The sequence below is a fragment of the Microcaecilia unicolor genome, chromosome 1, assembly GCF_901765095.1.
Source record: "Microcaecilia unicolor chromosome 1, aMicUni1.1, whole genome shotgun sequence".
In the NCBI taxonomy this organism is placed as follows: Eukaryota; Metazoa; Chordata; class Amphibia; order Gymnophiona; family Siphonopidae; genus Microcaecilia; species Microcaecilia unicolor.
In genome coordinates this window covers 237,158,890-237,179,021 of record NC_044031.1, presented here as the reverse complement: position 1 = coordinate 237,179,021, position 20,132 = coordinate 237,158,890, and the positions used below count along the sequence as shown (strand labels likewise).

The 20,132-nt window shown below is 39.7% G+C and overlaps 1 protein-coding gene across 1 annotated transcript in view; it reads right to left on the bottom strand.

The window, feature by feature from the left end:
- The window catches only part of ELP2 (elongator acetyltransferase complex subunit 2), a 131,273-nt gene that overhangs the window by 89,219 nt on the left and 21,922 nt on the right, over nt 1–20,132 (bottom strand). Inside the window, 1 exon segment of the mRNA XM_030204932.1 lies at nt 10,740–10,804. Coding sequence (XP_030060792.1) covers nt 10,740–10,804 — 65 coding nt within the window.

The window sequence follows — 20,132 nt, the reverse complement described above, 5'->3', positions numbered from 1 at the left end:
ACTCCACACTACAGAGGAAGAATGCAGCAAACATGACTTACTTTTTGTTTAAAAGTTGCCACATCCACTCTCCTGCTGGCGTTAGACCTTCTGTTGTTACACTATCTCAGCCTTTACAAAACTAATCATCTAGTTAGACCTTCTATCACTAAACTATCTGGACCTTTATATAATTGGCACTATGTACTAATACTTATCTTCATTAAGAAATGTTTGTTAGTTTATAATGTTTTTGTCAGTTTTTTCAGTTATCAAGCTTCTTTTATCAATTTATTAGAAAACTTTACTGTAATACTTTCTTAACTATCAGTTATCGCTTCAAGCTACTTTGTTAAACTGTAAGTCACATTAAACCAAGCCAAATTAAACCAATGTTCATTTGGATAATGTGGGATAAAAGAATCAATAAATGGAAAAGGAAACGGGATTAAGTTAGAAGAGGAAAAAATATGCATGGTGATTTCATTTTGAAATTAACGTGGGTATTCTTCAATAAGTAGTATATGCCTGCTGCTTATAGTACTTAGATGAAATGTGGGAATTATATTGCTCTTTGTAAGTCTGCAAAGACCTGGCTATTTGATTCTTCTACATGATGGGCGCCTGGCTTGAATCGTCTAATGAGACATTTTTTTTGTTAATATATATACGGAGGACTGCATTGGTGTTATGATTTTATGCTATTAATTTGTACTGTTATGCGATGTTTTGTTGTACTTCACTGAGTGCAAGTTGTGATTCAGTGAATAAAAATAGAAAAACACTGTACATGTATTTTTGTACCAGGGTTTAGGCTCCTCACCATTTTATTTAACTTTATCTTTATTAAGCTTTTTAGCAAACATAATTTCACATTTATGAATGGTAATACACAATTTAGAAATAAATTATATAGACAAGCAAATATTTTTTTAAGTTTCAAATAATTATCGACCACAAGAATAAGAAATCAATCCAAGATGTAAGATTAATAATATAATCTAAAGGAAATAAACATACATTGTAAAATATAATAATGAAGCGTCACGTCCCGAGTAATTCACTCCAAGGCTGTTAAACAGTGTACATATGGGATTAAACCACTACATTAACCTCTTCCCTACTGATTAGAAATTCCTCTAGCTGTTTGGGGTCAAAAAATTGAAACTGTTTAGATTGAAACACTATTCTGCATACACAAGGAAATTTCAATAGGAAGGTAGCTCCTATTGCCACAGTTCTTGTGCGTAAAGCCAAAAAGGCTTTACGCCTCTTCTGAGTCTCTCTTGATAAATCTGGGTATATTCTGATTTTTGACCCCAAAAAAACTGAATCCAAATGTCTTAAAGAAAGTCTCAGTACTGCATCCCGATCCATCTCCAAGGCAAATGAGACTAATAATGTTGCTCTTTTTGTTATAACATCTAATGATGACTCCAAAAAGGTAGTCAGATTCATCACTGCACCACCTTGAGGAAATTTTTCTGATTCCATTCTAGAATCAGTTGGCAAATAAAACGCTCTAGTTATTGGTGGTAGTGAATTTTCTGGCATACCCAATATTTCCACAAGATATTTTTTTACCATTTGTACAGGGGTAATAAGAGGTGAACTAGGAAAATTTATTAGTCTCAAATTAAGTCTCTTAGACTGATTTTCCAGATATTTCAGCCTTCGGGAAGTAAAGTTTTTATCTTTAATCAATGTTTGACCCACAAGTTCCATTTTTTGAGTTCTTTCAGTAAGAGATTTTACTTCTATAGCTTGTTTTTCAGTCTTTTGCAATTGAATTAATGCAGTTTCTGATAAAGTCTTAATAATTGTAGCATTTTTTGTTACCACAGATTGTAGGGAAGAATGTGCAGTAAAGGTTAAGTCCCATAGTGACTCTAGCGTCACTACAGCTGGTTTTTCCATTTTCTCCAATGTTAATTCAGGAAGAGGTGCTTTGGCAGCATTTTCCAGAATACTCACTGTCTCTGAAAACATTACAGGAGCTGATGTCGCTTCTGGAGCTCCCAAACTGTCGTCCCTCTGATCTCCCCTTGTCTCCAAAGGGCTCCCTCCCTGCAGACTCTGCTCTCCACTAGGGGTTAGACCTGCAGGGCTCCTCTGGAGATGCTGACTTCCTGGTTGTGGAGGAGCTGCACGTTCGATGGGGCTGAGAGAGGCCCCATCTACACTGTCGGCCGACGCAGAAGCCCCAGCCTCAGCTACGGGAGAAGAAATCTGCCCGGGACCCAGTGCGACTGCAAAATCTTCCATCTTAGCCTGCCGAAGTTTACTTGTCCCGTCAGGGAGAGAGGGAATCTCTCTGACTTTGCCTCTCCTTTTCCCCATTCCGGGGTTCAGGTAAGGAGCAACTTGCTGGCGTTTGCAAAGAAGAGTGAGACGCGTCTGGTAACACTTCTCATACCGTCGCCATCTTGGATCGACGAGAGCTAGGCTCCTCACCATTTTAAAGGGAAGCGCCACAGTGTGCTTCCCTTTGAAAATGAGCTAACAAGTCCTACAAGCTGCATTGTGGGACTGAATAGTGCCCTTAGGGAGTAAGTTTTCAGCAATGCATGTAAAATACAGAGGAATGTGTACAATTTTAAAAGTGTGCATATTTTGAAAACCAGAAAAGGGTTGAGAACTACTGCCATAAAAGATACAATTATCAAACTTACAGAAATCATTACAAAATCAGAATACTTGCCAAAAATAAAGAACATGTTTAATATTCAGTTGATGAAAGGGCCTGCTTGGCTCTACAACACATGTTGGAAACAATTTTCAATTATCAGCAATCTTACCTTAGAAGTGAGTTTCTGCTTTTCCAATACATTAGTTCTAATGATATCAACTTATTCCAACCTCCACGCAGGGCTGAACATTCATCACTGACTATTCCAGTGATATTTATTCTCAGCCTTCATAGGCCACAAACTGGTCAGGTTTTCAGAATATTCCTAATGAATATGCATGAGAGAAAATTGCATGCATACCACATCCACTACTGTATAAACAAATCAATCTCACACATATTAGAGCTCCTTGTCTTTCCACCCAAACCCTCTTCTCCTCTTCCCCCACTTTCTGTCTCTGTTGACAACGCCCTCATCCTCCCCGTCTCTTCAGCCCGCAATCTCGGAGTCGTTTTTGACTCCTCCCTCTCCTTCTCTGCCCATATCCAGCAGACAGCTAAGACCTATCGCTTCTTCCTCTATAATATTAGCAAAATTCACCAATTCCTCTCTGAACAGACCACCCGAACCCTCATCCACTCGCTCGTTACCTCTCGTTTTGACTATTGCAACCTTCTCCTCGCTGGCCTCCCGCTTAGCCACCTATCCCCCCTTCAATCTGTCCAAAATTCCGCCGCACATCTTATCTACTGCGTGAACCGATACTCTCATATCACCCCTCTCCTCAAGTCGCTTCACTGGCTCCCGATCCGCTACCGTATACAGTTCAAGCTTCTCCTATTGACCTTCAAGTGCACTCAATCTGCAGCCCCCCCATTACCTCTCTACCCTCCTCTCCCCATATGTTCCCACCCGTAACCTCCGCTCTCAGGACAAATCACTCCTTTCTGTACCCTTCTCCACCACCGCTAACTCCAGACTCCGCCCCTTCTGCCTCGCATCACCTTATGCCTGGAACAGACTTCCTGAGCCCATACGCCATGCGCCCTCGCTGCCCATTTTCAAGTCCTTACTCAAGGCCCATCTCTTCTCCCTTGCTTTTGGTGCCTAACCACCTTCCCATTCCTGATACCTACACTGACTACATAGTTTTTACCTTTAGATTGTAAGCTCTCTTGAGCAGGGACTGTCCTTCCCCATGTTTAAACTTGTACAGCGCTGCGTAACCCTGGCAGCACTATAGAAATGCTAAGTAGTAGTAGTAGTAGTCCTTGAAGACTAGAACTGAATTCTACTGACTACACTTTCAGAGTCATCCAATTAGCTGATGACTGGTAAAAGAAATTACCTCAGAAAGCACAGCTATAATCATCTCTAAAGTCAATAATTAGAAAACCTGGAACTTTAATTAAAAGCTGAAAGAAAAAGAAATACGAAAGCAAAGGCATACTGCAGCAACGTTTTATTTTTGTTTTTAATTTAAGCTACTGCTTGCTCAACCATCTGAATTTAGGACTTTTAGTAGATCTTTATGCCCAAGTAGTATTCAAAAATATACTGCATCTTTCATGCAATACTGTGAAATGATTTAACAAAGCTTTAGTTTATAACAGTGATTCCCATGTCAGAACTCTCATTTTATGTAAACATATTGCAAACAGATTCTACAATCTAATTTCTTGTGAAACCCTTGAAGAGAGCAGAAATACAGTTTAGGAATCATTAGCTTATAATATCAGTTTCAGTCCAGTCACCAAGTTTACAATCCTTCCTATTAACTGAGAAAATAATTTAAGTTGTGCTTGGATAGCATTCTCTTCTTATTTAGGGATCTTCTCTGTTTATCCCTTGCTGTTTTGAATAGAGTCACTGTTTTTGTTCCAACACCTCTACCAGGAGTGTATTCCAACTAACCACTACCCTGATGTTGCTTTTATTTATTGTTACGCAAAGATTTCAACTTACAACACTGCAATTCATATAATGAAAAATAATTTCAAATACAAGTACTAATAAAAGGAAATTAAGCATCTAAATTCAAACGCAAAAACTCATATAGGAAGCCTTATCTGACCATAATATGGAGGTAAGCAAGAGTAAAGAAAATTGAAGATCAGGACAAGAAGATACTAAAGAAAGGCTTCACATAGTATCAATGCAGTTAATAAAGGTAACACTAAATATGCTTATGATATAACATCTGAATTCAAAGCCTTTTCTGCAAGAAATTGTTTCAAGTAGTCCAGGACCCAAAAAAATATATCTATTTCCCAGATATCTCAAAACACATTTACAAGGAAATCAAAGAAAAAAAATGAAGCTCCATGCTGAAGCGTTAAAGGTCTCAAAGCTAGAAATTATTTACACCTATTTTTGGTAGCCTTAAAAACATCTGGAAAATGAAAAGTCTAAAGCCTGACAAAGAAAGCGTATCACGTTTACGAAAATAAGTTTTCATAACCACATCACAACCCATAGCCATGGCAAAGACCACAACTAAAGTAGAAGGTACTGTATCTGTCTCCATAGAAGTCTGCAAAGTCTGAAAGGTATCCAGAATTACAGCTGAGTTTTGAGAAACATTCTACAAACGCTCCACTGATGAAGAGGGTATTTCAATTAAAAATTAATTTATTTTTTTCAATTGGAGGTAGCGCAGCCAAAGAAAAATTCGAACTCTCAAGCACATATTTTTAAAAACGTTTCTATAGCTCAAATCACAGGACTAAGAAAAAAATTCAAGTGCCTCAAATTAATCTACTTTAATTGTTCTCCGTGTTCTTCAATTTAGATACTAGTCTGATATAATCCTTAACTAAAGTTTGAGAAAGCAAACATAGTAACATAGTAAATGATGGCATATAAAGACCTGTACGGTCCATCCAGTCTGCCCAACAAGATACTTTATATGTATACCCGAGTGTGATTTGTCCTTGCCTTTTCAGGGCACGGACCATAGAAGTCTGCCCAGCACTGTTCTTGTACTAACCCTTAAAATTTACACTCCAGCCCATCCCTATCAATTCAGGCACGATCAAGGCATAGACCGTAGAAGTCTGCCCAGATCCTGTTTTCTTTCCCAATTATCGGCATCGCCACCCAATCTCCGCTAAGATTCCGTGGAATCATTGCTTCTAAACAGGATTCCTTTGTGTTTATCCCACGCATGTTTGAATTCCATTACCGTTTTCATCTCCACCACCTCCCACGGGAGGGCAGTCCACATATCCACCACCCTCTCCGTAAAAAATACTTCCTGACATTAATCCTGAGTCTGCCCCCCTTCGACCTCAATTCATGTCCTCTAGTTCTACCGCCTTCCCGTCTCCAAAAAAGGTTCGTCTACGGATTAATACCTTTCAAATATTTAAAAGTCTGTATCATGTCACTCCTGTTTCTCCTTTCCTCCAAGGTATACATGTTCAGGTCAGCAAGTCTCTCCTCGTACGGTTTGCAACTCAAATCCCATACCATTTTTGTAGCTTTTCTTTGCACCGCTTCCAGTCTTTTTACATCTTTAGCAAGATACGTCCTCCAAAACTGAACACAATACTCCAAGTGGGGCTTCACCAACGACTTTGTAGAGGGGCATCAACACCTCCTTTCTTCTGCTGGTTATGCCCCTCTCTATGCAGTCTAGCATCCTTCTGGCCATGGCCGTCGCCTTGTTTCTTCACCTTTAGATCCTCAGACACCAACACCCCAAAGGTCTCTCTCCTGAGTCGAGCTTACTAATTTCTCCCCTCCTATTCGGTATCTCTCTTTTGGGTTTCTGCACCCCAAGTGCACCACTCTACACTTCTTGGCATTAAATTTTAACTTGCCAATGTTTTTTGTGGGGTTTTAGGTTTCGGTAAGAACAACCAGGGTCGGTGAGCATAAAGCGTTAAATTTTAACTGCCAGGGCCTCGACCATTCTTCTAAGGTTCGGAGATCACTCCTCATCGTTTCTACTCCCCTCCAGGGTATCCACTCTATTGGCTATTTACGTTTCATCCGCAAAAAGGCACACCTTATTCAAAGGGATTTTTTTCTTCTAAGTTCTAAACCTTTGCACAAAGGTGGAAGGAAGGCCACACGACAGCTGGCATGGTTAAAAAGTCAGGTGAAGGAAGCTATTAGACCTTAAAGAAGATCTTTCAGAAAATGGAAGGATTCAATTGAAAATAATACGAAACAGCATAAGGAATGGCAAGTCAAATGCAAAGCACTGATCAGGTATGCAAAAAGACTTTCAGGCTCATATTCGAAAGAGGACACCCATCTTTAGACACAAATCGGAAGATGGGCGTCTTTCTCACAGGGTCGCCCAAATTGGCATAATCGAAAGCCAATTTTGGGCGTCCCCAACTGCTTTCCGACCAAAGTTCATGGGGGCGTGTCGGAGGCGTAGCGAAGGTGGGACTTGGGCATGCCTAACACATGGGCGTCCTCGACCCATAATGGAAAAAAAAAAAGGGTGTCCCTGACGAGCACTTGGACAACTTTACCTGGTCCTGTTTTTCTTACGACCAAGCCACAAAAAGGTGCCCGAACTGACCAGATGACCACCAGAGAGAATCGGGGATGACCTCCCCTTACTCCCCCCAGTGGTCACTAACCCCCTCCCACCCTCAAAACACATCTTTAAAAATATTTTGTGCCAGCCTAAAATGTCATACTCAGGTCCATCACAGCAGTATGCAAGTCCCTGGAGCAGTTTTAGTGGGTGCAGTGCACTTCAGGCAAATTAGAAATAGGTTGATAACTGGATGACAAAGTGGAATCAAGAGAAGGGCTTTTTAAGAATTGGTCTTACAAGGGCCTGTTTCCATTGTGGAAGGAAATATCCAGTTGAGAGACTGGAATTAACCAGCAGTAATGCAAGATGACTGACGCATAAAGGTAAGCCATTAAGGAACCAAATCAAGGGCGCAGGTGGGTACAAGCGTCAATTGAGTGGCTTTCAGAAAAGAATAAAAGGAGGGTAAATTAAAAGTTGACCATGAACCACTATGAGAGAAAGATTCAGTGTTCTGGTGATCTACAAGAGCATGAATCAGAGGGAACTTTAACTAGATTAAGGTGATCTTGCAGAATGCGAACTTTAGAAATGAAAAACAGAGCAAGATCTTCAGCCAAGGGGGAAGAGTTAATGTTCTTGTGACCAGAAGTCAGTTAAGGCAAGACTGAAAACAATTTCAAGATTGTAGTAATGTAGTAGGATTTAACTTGTTTAATTTTGGAGTGATAACTTCTAGAACAAAACTTTATAAGCATGAAAGAATGTTGGGCGCTTATGTTTTCTCCATTTCCTCTCCACTTGATGCATTTGTATTAATAAGCGCAGGCTTTTGCTGAATGAAGGTTTCTTTAACTTATGAATGGTTCGTAATGGTGTTCCCATAGAAACAACTAAGCAAATTTGAGATTCAAGAACTGTGTTCCAAAGGGAAACTGAATTCCAAAGGGGAACCTGTTCACATAATGGATAAGTCTCAAAATCTGAAGGAAAGAAAGAAAACCGAGGGGAAGGTCAGATGTCTCCTTATGGAAGGAATCATGTACTAGAGAAGGATATGGACAATTAGAAGAAACAGCCAATGAGAACTGTAACTCAAATGACACCAGGAAACAGCCAAAAGGTTTTGGGATAGAAAAAGGAGGGATAGCTAAAAGATAAATTGTTAGCAGCAACATTCAGCCACTATCCACTTATCTTTACCCATCTAAGTAGGCCCCCATAAATAGCTGTCCTAGCTTAATAGGATAAATTATTCACATTCAGCAGTCCTACTTACAACAGTTTGGCTTAAAATATCCTTAAATGTATTTGCATAACTTAACAGGCTATCTGTAAGCAGTGACCATCACACTAAATAGTGACGGATATTTATTTGTTGCATTTGTATCCCACATTTTCCCACCTATTTGCAGGCTCAATGTGGCTTACATTCTGCCGCAGTGGCGATCGCCATTTCCGGAATGAGAAATACAAAGTGGTACATAAGTGACAGAGTAAATTAAGCAGTCAAGTATAGAGAGTTCATTCCGGCATGAGAAATAAAGTGGTATTGCATTAAAGTTCGTTAGTGGCAGAGTATACGAAGCAGTCGAGTATAAAGAGTTCAGTTTTGTCCAGTTCTGGCATAGGTTTTGTTGTCTGGTATTTAGGATGGATCATTGTGGTATGCCTTTTTGAACAGGTTGGTTTTTAGTGATTTTCGGAAGTTTGTTAGGTCGTGCATTGTTTTTATGACGTTTGGTAGTGCATTCCATAGTTGCGTGCTTATGTAGGAGAAGCTGGATGCATATGTTGATTTATAGTTTAGTCCTTTGGGGCAGTGGAGGTTCAGGAATGTGCATGCTGACCTTTTTGTGTTCCTGGTTGGTAGGTCTATGAGGTCTGACATGTAGACTGGGGCTTTGCAGTGAATGATTTTATGAACCAGAGTGCAAATTTTGAATGCAATATGTTCTTTGAGTGGAATTAGAAAAGGCGCAGAGAAGGGCAACGAAAATGATAAAGGGGGTGGGATGACTTCCCTATGAGGAAAGGCTAAAGCGGCTAGGGCGCTTGCTTGGAGAAAAGGCGGCTGAGGGGAGATATGATAGAGGTCTATAAAATAATGAGTGGAGTTGAACGGGTAGATGTGAAGCGTCTGTTCACGCTGTCCAAAAATACTAGGAGTAGGGGGCATGCGATGAAGCTACAATGTAGTAAATTTAAAACTAATCGGAGAAAAATTTTCTTCACTCAATGTGTAATTAAACTTTGGAATGTGGTAAAGGCGGTTAGCTTAGCGGTGTTTAAAAAAAGTTTGGATGGCTTCCTAAAAGTCCATAGACCGTTATTAAATGGACTTGGGGAAAATCCAGTATTTCTGGGATAAGCAGTATAAAATGTTTTGTACATTTTTGGGATCTTGTCGGGTATTTGTGACCTGGATTGGAAACAGGATGCTGGGCTCGATGGACCTTTGGTCTTTCCCAGTATGGCAATACTTATGTACTTATGAGCCAGTGTAGTTTTTCTCTTAGGGGTTTGGCGAGTCTGGCTGCTGTGTTTTGGGCAGTTTGGAGTTTCTTAATGATTTGTTCTTTACATCCGACATAGATTGCATTGCCATAATCTAGGTGGCTTAGCACCATTGATTGTACCAGGCTGTGGAATACTTCCCTTGGGAAGAAAGGTTTTACTCTTTTGAGTTTCCACACTGAATGGAACATTTTCTTTGTTGTATTTTTTGCATGGCTTTCTAGTGTGAGATTTCAATCGATTGTAACTCCGAGAATTTTCAGGCTATGTGAAACAGGAAGGGTATAGCCTGGGGTGTTTATAGTCGTGGGTTTGTTCGTATTATATTGTGATGAAAGGATGAGACATTGTGTTTTTTCTGCGTTGAGCTTTAGTTGGAATGCATCCACCCATGAATTCATTATTTGGAGGCTGTGTTTGATTTCATTTGTGATTTCTGTTAGATTGTGTTTGAACGGGATGTATATTGTGACATTGTCTGCGTAGATGTAAGCATTGAGGCCTTAGTTGGATAGCGATTTGGCTAGGGGTGTCATCATTAGGTTGAAAAGTGCTGGTGAGAGCGGTGATCCTTGGGGTACTCCGCATTCAGGTTTCCATGGTGATGATGTATTTGAATTTGATATCACTTGGTATGTTCTTGCGGTTAGGAATCCATTGATCCATCTAAGTACGCTTCCTCCATTCCCGAAGTATTCTAGGATGTTCAATAGTATTTTATGGTTGACCATGTCGAACGCGCTGGACATGTCAAATTGTAGGAGAAGTACACTTTTGCCAGTTGCAGTTGTTTGTTTGAATTTGGTTAGGAGAGTGATTAGTACTGTTTCAGTACTGTGGTTGGATCGAAATCCTAATTGTGATTCATGTAGTATTGAGAATTTGTTTAAGTAGTCGGTAAGTTGCTTACTTTCCATTAGTTTTACTGCCAGAGGGATGGATGCTACTGGGCGGTAGTTGGTTAGTTGGTAGCCATCAGAAGAGAGATGATATTGGCATAAGCAGAAGCACAGGAGACTGAATCAGTAGAAGTAACAGGTTCTGCATGAGAAGAGTTACACTCAAAGAAGAAACAAATATGAGGAATTATTTCAGATGAAAGCAATATTTACCTCTGCATCTTGCTGCACATATAAATGAATTTTGCTGTCATCACCTCCACAAGCTAATATTGGGACTAAAAGAAAAAAACAAAACAAAAAACAAATCATAAGGTCAAAGTTATCAAACAAACAAACAAACAAACAAAAAAACATAGCCAGTGCATGAAATGAAAACATACACATTAAAATGAGATCAAATCTAAAAGTATAATAGTATCTGTTTATGCCACAGCATACATAACAGTTGTTGCTGTTTTTAACCTAGAAGGCTGAATGGATTCTTCAACCTGCTTGGCATGAGCTAAATTTCTGGAACCATTGTATGAGAAAATATATTTACACTTATAGAATATGTCGGCAGAAAACGCCCTCTTAACCCACACAGTCTGCTCAATTGTGCCTAAGTTGATTGATCTGTGGTGGTCTCCCCATTTTATCACAGGAAATGTATTCAACAATACTTACCAGGAAGAGCTGTATGCTCTTAAAAGGAAATACGTCTAAATATACCAGCTACAAAGGAATTCAGATTAAACAAGTTTCAGTAATGCATGGTACAGGGCTGTACATCCATAGTTTTTAACGTCCTACCTTCTGAATTTAGATTGGAGCCCAATTATCTTGTGCTTCATAAGAAATTAAAAACCTGTTTTTGTGGGGGATTTTTTTATTGAGGGGGGGAGGGGTTAACCAAACGATTTAGAGGATAATTATTTTATTAGTATTTGATGAATGTGGAGGGGCATTGTCAATATGACATCTAAGTCTAACTTTGGACGTTTCACTCAAAACGTCCAAAATACAAGTGGGGAAATATAGCCATTTCCAAAACAGCAAAACATTTTTGTTCCAAAAATAGCTACTTGCTGGATGCTTTTGTGCTCTGTGTGTTTATCTTTTTGTTCCATTTTCCAAAAATAAAGTCCAAGTGAATAACACACAAAATCAAGCCATTGGGATGTAGGAGCCGCCAGCATTCTTAGTAGACTGGCCACACAGACATCCCAGCAAAGCAGTGGGGCACCCTAGGGGACACTGCAGTGAACTTCACATAAAAGGTCCCAGGTACACATCTCATCCTTACCCCTTTATACTGTATGGTAAAGCACTCTAAAACCCACCCAAAACTTTACTGTTCCCAACTACCCACCTACAATATCCCTTATATCTGCAATTATCACCTATATGTGGTTACAGTAGGTTTTTGGTGGGTTTGGAGGGGGGGACTGCATTGACCACTAGGTGAATCCAGGAATCTGCTTGCTGCTCTAATAGGACCAGCCATAACAACTGAGGCTGTCAAAGAGGCGGGTATGTACTTTCACATCTTTGGGGGGGGGTGGGAGAGGGGTCCTTTATTCCTTCAGTGTTCATCTGGTCATTCAGGGCACTTTTTTGTGGTTTAGTCGTTAGTAAAAACAGGTCTAGACCAAAATGTCCTGGTTTTAGTTACGTACATTTTTGTTTTGTTCTATTATGGCTGAAAAACATCCAAGTCTTAGGAAGTCCCAAATGCCACCCTTAACATGCCCCCTTGAGATTTGGACACATTGCAGATTAACTGCATAGAAAAACATCTGCAAAATGGATTTCGAATATACTGATTTGGACATTTTGGTGAGAAAAACATCCAAAGGCTGCTTTATGCCACTTTCTACACATTTTTCTCTTTCAAAAATGAGCCCCATTGTATCTAAATTATTACTGCAATGCTTAGATTGTATTTCATGATGATGGCAAAGTTGTATTGGATGGCATATTGAACTTGTTCTGATATCGCTTTGTGAACCGCCTTGAACTGGATTTGTGCCTAAGTGGTACAAAATGCCATAATAAATTAAATTCTCCCTCCCTCTGCACTAAGGTCCCTTTGTATCTATACCACACATGCTTCAAGTTTATCATTTTGCCACCTAGAGCCTCCACTGAAGTCTCACTGAAGTCCCCACAACCTAGCCCTCACCACCCAGGCAGGCCAATTAATCCCACTAACCCCTACCCCCATCATAGCCAGCCAGTCAGCCAGCCCTCCTGAAGCTCCCAGCCCCAGTAAGCCAGTCAATTCCCCCTGCCAGTGACACCTGAAAGACAATGATGCTCACCCTGCTACTGTGCTCACTGCCAGAAGAGAACTTCCTTCTCTGTATGAGTTTGAGCTGTGCACGAACTCTCACACTGGTCTCAGGGTCTGACATTTCGCAAGACCAGTGAAACATTCCCTGTACCGTGCAGCTCAAGCTTGCACAGAGATGTTCCTCCTCAAATGACGATCACTAAATAGGACAAGAAAATCTGAGGGGAAATTTCTAGTTGCCATGACAACTGGCACCTAGAATTTGTTGAGCCCTAAAATACACTAATTATAGTATTTACATTTGTCAATTTTCATTGACTATTCTCTTGGATTGGACATATACCTAGTGGTCTTAATCATACGCTTTGTGATGATCCCTTAAAAAAGTCAATTACCATACTCTGAGATAAACTTTCATTAATTCAAATTTTGGAACAGGTGTGGCAGGGCAGAAAATGGCCATTCCATGCTTAAAAGAACAATGATATGCTAGACAAAGGAGGGATATGTAAACCAGAGGTGTCAAAATGTAATCTTGGAGGACTGCAAACCAGTCAAGTTGTTAGGATGTTCCTAATGAATATTCATTATTTAAGTAACTGTTACACATTTCTTTGATTGCAAAAATACTTTATTAAATATCCCAAATAGATAAATCCCCTTTCTTCAATATCAACCATGCACTCTCCACATTCATACCAATCTAACAATAATACAATCTTCTAACAATCCCTCTGTTACTAGAATTTTACTACCACAAAACTTTAATTTATCGTTTTTCTTTATAAAGCACTGTTTTACTTAATATAATTCTTCAATCCCAGAAAAGAATTCTCAATAGCTCTTACTTTATACAGACCTTTTTATCTAAGTGAAACTCTTAAATATATAACAATTCTGCTGTTCAAAAGTTCACTACCTTCAATAGTTCAAAGTATCCAAACAATAGTCCTATGAATTCCTGCTTCTGAGGGCAACCTTGTACACTTTTAAAATCACTTCCTCCGCCGTGCGCAACAGTGGTTCCAGATATGGGAGGGGAGGGAGGGGGGAAAAGTTGAAAAAGTTTAAAGACATTATATATTGTTGTGGATTAAACATGCAAGTACTGTTGTGGTGTACATATTTAGAGAAATTGGAACCAAATTACTTATACATTAATTTTTGTGAGGAAATAATATTAGAAATTGTGTTCTGTGCGGCTTGCATGCCACGAATCTGTCTTTAATAAACAAGATATTTTTAAAAAATCACTTCCTCCGTCACATTTTCTTAGGCAAAGAACTATTACCTCAATATGTCTTAGCTTCCTATTGCTCCAGATGTCCATGCGCTATTCCTTTGGTAATGATTTCATTTTTCATGCAGCCACACACTCCTGTGTTAAACCCGACACAGTCACTGCATTTCGCTAAGCATTGTCAGGGGTTCAACTGTAGTCATGCAAAACCGTTTTCTTAAACTGCATAACCAGAGTGAACCTCCTCTGGTGCTGAGAGAAATGGCGCCTTGCACTCCTAAACGACGGTGCAATAACTGTCAATAATTTCAATTTATTTGCGCATCTTTGTAGTCTGTATTCTAGAAAGATGTGCGTGTAACTTTTATGTGTGGATCTGAAAAGGGGGTTTGGCCATAGGAGGAGCATGGGCAGGCCAGAGATGTTTCTAGAATCTGTGTTCAGATTGTTTTGTTACTTCTGCTGATCTGGAGAAGAAAGAGCAGCAGCAGAGAGGAACAAACATGAGAGAGAGAGAGAAGAGAGACAAAAGAAAGAGAGAGGGGAGATGCTGGATGGAAAGGGGGAAGATGACAGATTTATTGAAAGGCTGAGAAATAAGAATGAGTGTAGGAGAGCCAGGAAGAGGGAAAGATATGTAAACCTGTAGGTAGACGTTGTAAATAGAGTGAAATTGAAGACTGGATAGTAAGAAATGAAATAAAATCTAGACAGAAAGGAAAAGAGATGGATAATTTCTTTAGCAAGGTAACGTTTCCCCAAAGTGGGGGAGCATGAACTGATGATGCTTAATACTAATTTAAGTGGGGAGAAAATTACACAGGGCAATTAGCAAATAATAAAACACCACACCCAGACAGAACTCCACACCCAGTGAACTCTGTAAAATTTTGGATCACCATGTTGTATCCACCCTTGCAGAAGTATTTGCAGAAGCCGATAGGACAAGCAATCTCCTCCTCCTCCCCCCCCCAGATCAATTATGGCAATAATTACTAATATGGAGTGGAGGAGTGGCCTAGTGGTTAGAGCACTGGTCTTGCAATCCAGAGGTGGCCGGTTCAAATCCCACTGCTGCTCCTTGTGATCTTGAGCAAGTCACTTAACCCTCCATTGCCTCAGGTACAAACTTAGATTGTGAGCCCTCCTGGGACAGAAAAATATCCAGTGTACCTGAATGTAACTCACCTTGAGCTACTACTGAAAAAGGTGTGAGCAAATCTAAAATAAATAAATATTTTGAAGCCTGATTAACACCCCACTGAGGTGGCATCATATAGCTCCCATATTTCTACTTAATGTTGATGTTAAAATTTATGCAAAAATAGTAACAAATAGACCAACAAGTGTTACTTAGGTTAGTAGATTCACAACCGGCAGGGTTAATTCAGGAGAGAAGTGGGGAACATAACATTAGAAGTGTGATAGGGGCAATAACAGAAGCATAAAAGAGGAAAGATGATATAGCCCTAGTTGAGTCTGGATACAAAAAAGGCATTAGATAATGTTACCTGGACATACCTGTGGCGATTGCATCAGAAAGTTGGGTTTAAGGGGGAAATAGTAAAATGGATTCAGTTACTATCGAATAATCCCATGGCGCAGGTATCTAATAGCTGGATATCAGACCCATTTACAATAGAAATAGGCAAAAGACAGCTATGCCCCTTATTCTCTCTTATTTATTTTACGTATGGAACTCTTAGCACAAAAAAAAAGACAGGATCTGTAATTTTGTAAGAAACTGAAAACTTTCTTATCTGGCAAATTTTCAGAAGAAAAATTTGGGTTTGTGATTTAGTTGCTCTATATGCTAGTTTTTATTTTAAATGTCTTAACTTTGTAAATTGCATTGATCTGTAAACTGCATTCGACCCTAAAGTGGGATAAAGCGGTAAACAAGCACTGTATTAGAATGTAGGGATAGAGCGCATAAAGGTGGATAATTATGAGTTTAAAACTGCCCTCTTTGTAGACGATACATTATTTTTAAAAGATCCACAATGTACACTTCCCAGGATGCTGCAAAGTTTCAACTGGTTTAATACATTTATGGGATTGAAAGTTAACCCAAGGAAATTTTTTTCTGTTAAGATTACAGGAAAAGCAGCAAGGGGAGTAGTAAGAGAAATTCTCTTTTCAATGGGCCCCAAAAAACAAATACATAGAATTGCTTATTCATAGACAACTTAGTAAAGAATATACTCTAAGGACTAAATTCTTTAAATGGTGCACTATTCTATAAACGGCACTCAAGTTGGGCGTCGTTTATATATAATAGCGCTTAGTGCTGGGCTCCGCACCCAATTTTAGATGCGAGGATTTAGACCAACTGAAGCCTGGTGTAAATCCTCGTGCTTAAATTAAGTGCAGATCTGCCTTATTCTATAACACTGCACACAGATTCTAGGAACGTCCCTGTCCCACCCATGCCCCTCCTATGGCCATGCCCCCTTTTCAGATCCGCACATAAAGTTACATGCACTTATAGAATATAGACTACAAAGATGTGCACATAAATTCAAATTATTGACAATCAGTGCCAGTAACTGTTTGCTAGTGCCCAATTATTGCCAATTTAACTGCTCATGTGTCGACTGAGTTGCACATAACATTACGGAATACGCCCGCTATGTATAGAATCAAGATAAATGTAGAAATAAAGAGGCTCACAAGGAATTGGAAGGATCTGCCTTTGATCTTAAGTGGCCTTTTTCTAGGTCTGCTATATCCTTTTAGAGTGACCAAAAGGTACGATTAAACACCATAGACTAATAGGCTACAGAAAAGCAATGATTGATAAAGACCATATAGCCTATCCAGTCTGCTCACCTTCACCACCTGCTAAGCCTATCCAGTCTAACCATCCTCAGTCTACACCCCCTTTTCCTCTAGCTCAGAGATCCTCAGTGTTTGTTCCATTTCTTGAATACAAATACTGTCCTTGTCTCCACCACCTCCACTAGAAGGCAATTCCTTGTATCCACACTTTTTTTTTTTATAAAGAAATACTTCTTTACACTGCTCCTAGTCTATGCACTATCACCCCCATCCTATGGCCTCTCTTTCAATTGAAAGAGGCCTGCCTCCTGTATATTTACACTCATATCTCCCCATCCCATGTAACCTTTAAAGTATACTATTTAGATCTTTAAGTTTGTCTCCATATGTTTTACAAAGATCATATACAGATATATATATATTTTTTTAAGGTATAGTCTCTTGAATTGCGTACAGTACAACAAATGAGGTCTCTCCATAGCTTACACAGAGGCATAACTTGAGAAATTTTATATACTGTTTCAAACCCTAAGTGCTCAGCAAGGATCTTGCCAGGTATTTGTGATCTGGATTGGCCACTGTTGGAAAAAGGATGCTGGGCTTGATGGACCTTTGGTCTGTCACAGTATGGCAATACTTACGTACTTCACAAAAGCATTCAAAATATTAAAATATACAAAATTAAAATGGAGAAATCACCAATAGGTCATCTGATGTTTAAATTGTTAAATAGCCAAAGGTTCAGGTAATCATGCTCAATCCAGAATTATAAAAGAAAAAAGTCTTCCTACACGAAAACTATGAAACTTTTTCCTGATAATCATTCTTCTCCTTATGCATTCAAGCAATCCTTCTGGCCATCACCTTTTCTACTAGATGACCACCTGAAGATTATTAGATATGATCAACCCTACCTAGATCCTGCTCTTTTGCACACAAAACTTCACTCTGCACACTACCACACCCTTGGGTTTTAGCAAGACCTTGCACTGTTTAATATTAAATCTTTGCTGCCAAACTCTACACTATTCCTCAGGTTGCATTAGATCTCTCCATGTTTCCCACACCTTCCTGGTTGTCGACCCTGTAGCAGATTTTGGTATATCCGCAAAAAGGCAAATCTTTCCTGATAGCCCCAATATCATTTCAAAAAAAAGGTTGAGAAAATAACCTGGACCAAGAATCAATCCCCATACATTATTAATGCCCTTATCTTAGAGTGAACACTATCAATATGCTTTGACACTTCCATGTTCAACTAGTTCCAAATCCAGTCAGCCAATTTAGGCCCTACAACATGAATGCTCTGTTCATTTAAAAGCCACCTATGAAGAATTGTGTCCAAAGCCTTTCTAAAATCTAACTACACCATATAACTTAACCAATATACCCTCCCCCCACTCACACAAAAAAACCCTTCCTTTGGTCAATGAAAATAATCAGATTCATCTGACAAAGCCCATCTCTGCTGAAACCATTCAGCCTTGCATCCTACAATGCACTGGATTCCAGAAACTGCACTAATATCCGTTTTAACATAAATTTAAGTAATATGCTCACCACGGAGGTCGGACTAACTGGCTTGTATTTCCCAGCCTCCACCTTACTACTGCTTTTGTGAAAAGGAACCACATCTGCCTTACTCCAGTTCTCTTGGACTTTAAGGAAGACTGTAATTGAAAAGGTAACAGAGCGAAGGTACAAAAACTTATCTATATTTATTCAAAACCCTCAGATGTATCCCATCCAGTCCTATTACCTTGTCTATGTTTAGTTTAGCTAACTCTTCAAGAACACAGTTCTCTGAAAAGTGTTTGAAACCTAACTTACTTACATTCTTATGTATCCCTCATCTGCAATTTCCAACCCTTCCTCAGTGAACCCTGAACTAAAATTTGTAAAGTAATTCTGCTTTTTCCAGATCAGTCTCTACATAATTCTCCATGTCACCTCCAAGTCTCACAATGCCACTTTTGCACTTCCTACTGTCACTAATATCCATTCTAGTGTATTAGCTATTTTCTTTCATTCACACCTTCACTTTCCTGACTACCTTCACAGCTTCACAGAGTAGAGGAGAGGTGAATGCTCACCACAGCCTATAAAACCACGCTGCAGACAATGGAACTCTGAAATAGTCAGGATGGCAGGAGAGTTTCATGTGCTTGCCACAGCCTATTTCCGGGGGTGGGGGTGGGGGGGGACTCTTTCCACCCCCCCCCCCACCCCCCATAGAAACTAATTCTCTATATCTAAAAATCTCTTTCATTCTTTCTCTGCTTTCTCTCTGTTCTGTGACCTTTGTATATGGAACAAACTCCTCTTCCTTCTTTTTCTCTTCTTTATATAATTAGTCTAATTACTTATAATTATCAGAGGTACAGATGTTAGATTTTGTAAGTTTTGTTATAACTTTACAACTGGTGTCTGATGCTGTGATGGTGGGTGAGTATTTAAAAAGACTTAATTCTCTCTAATTCCTGTACAAATTTTTCTATAATATTTTATAAAATTTCATTAAGTTGTTTTAGCAAATAGCAAACCAAAATGCGCAGCCTAGTACAGAAGGTTAGCCTTTATTTTTAATTAACTTTTGCACTTTCCTAACAAATTTATTGTCCTTACAATATCTCCTTTCAGTTTTGCTACTTTTCCACTTCTTCTGGATGCTCCCTCCAGCTAATGAATCTTGAGGTATTTCACCTGAAGCAAAGGACAGTTTTGAATGAACCATCACTGACAACCACAGCACAGTAACCACTTATATGATCACCCACTGTATCAGAAACACTCTCCCAATTTGTAAATACGAGGTCAATTATCACTCCTTCTTGCGTGGGCTCCAGTTACCAGAATGATCCTCCTTGTAGACAATGCAGAATATGTTTATTTACAGAAGATATTGTTGCAATGGTACTCCCCCATCATCACAACTCTGTGAATGCCTTCGGTTAAATCTCTCTCTTCTGTTTGTGAGGGAGGTTCCAATCCCAAAACGGCTGAGGTGACATCCAGCGGCAATCTTGTGAGACTGCCACTAGAAGTCACACCAGCCATCTTCTATGAGGAAGACAGCATGAGCAGTACTGTGTGAGAATGGCTCCTGCTCCAACTCTCTACTAAACCACCAGGTAAAATGGTAGGCACAGGAAGAAGGGAGCGGTCTTACGGGTGTGTTCGGAGGGTGGGGGGCTCTCTCTGTTCGAGAGTAGGGACTGCGGCAGTGGAGGAGGGATGGCAAGGTGAAGGAAGGGAAATAATACCTGACACCATTGGGGGGGGGGGGGGGGGGGGGGGGGGAGTGGAG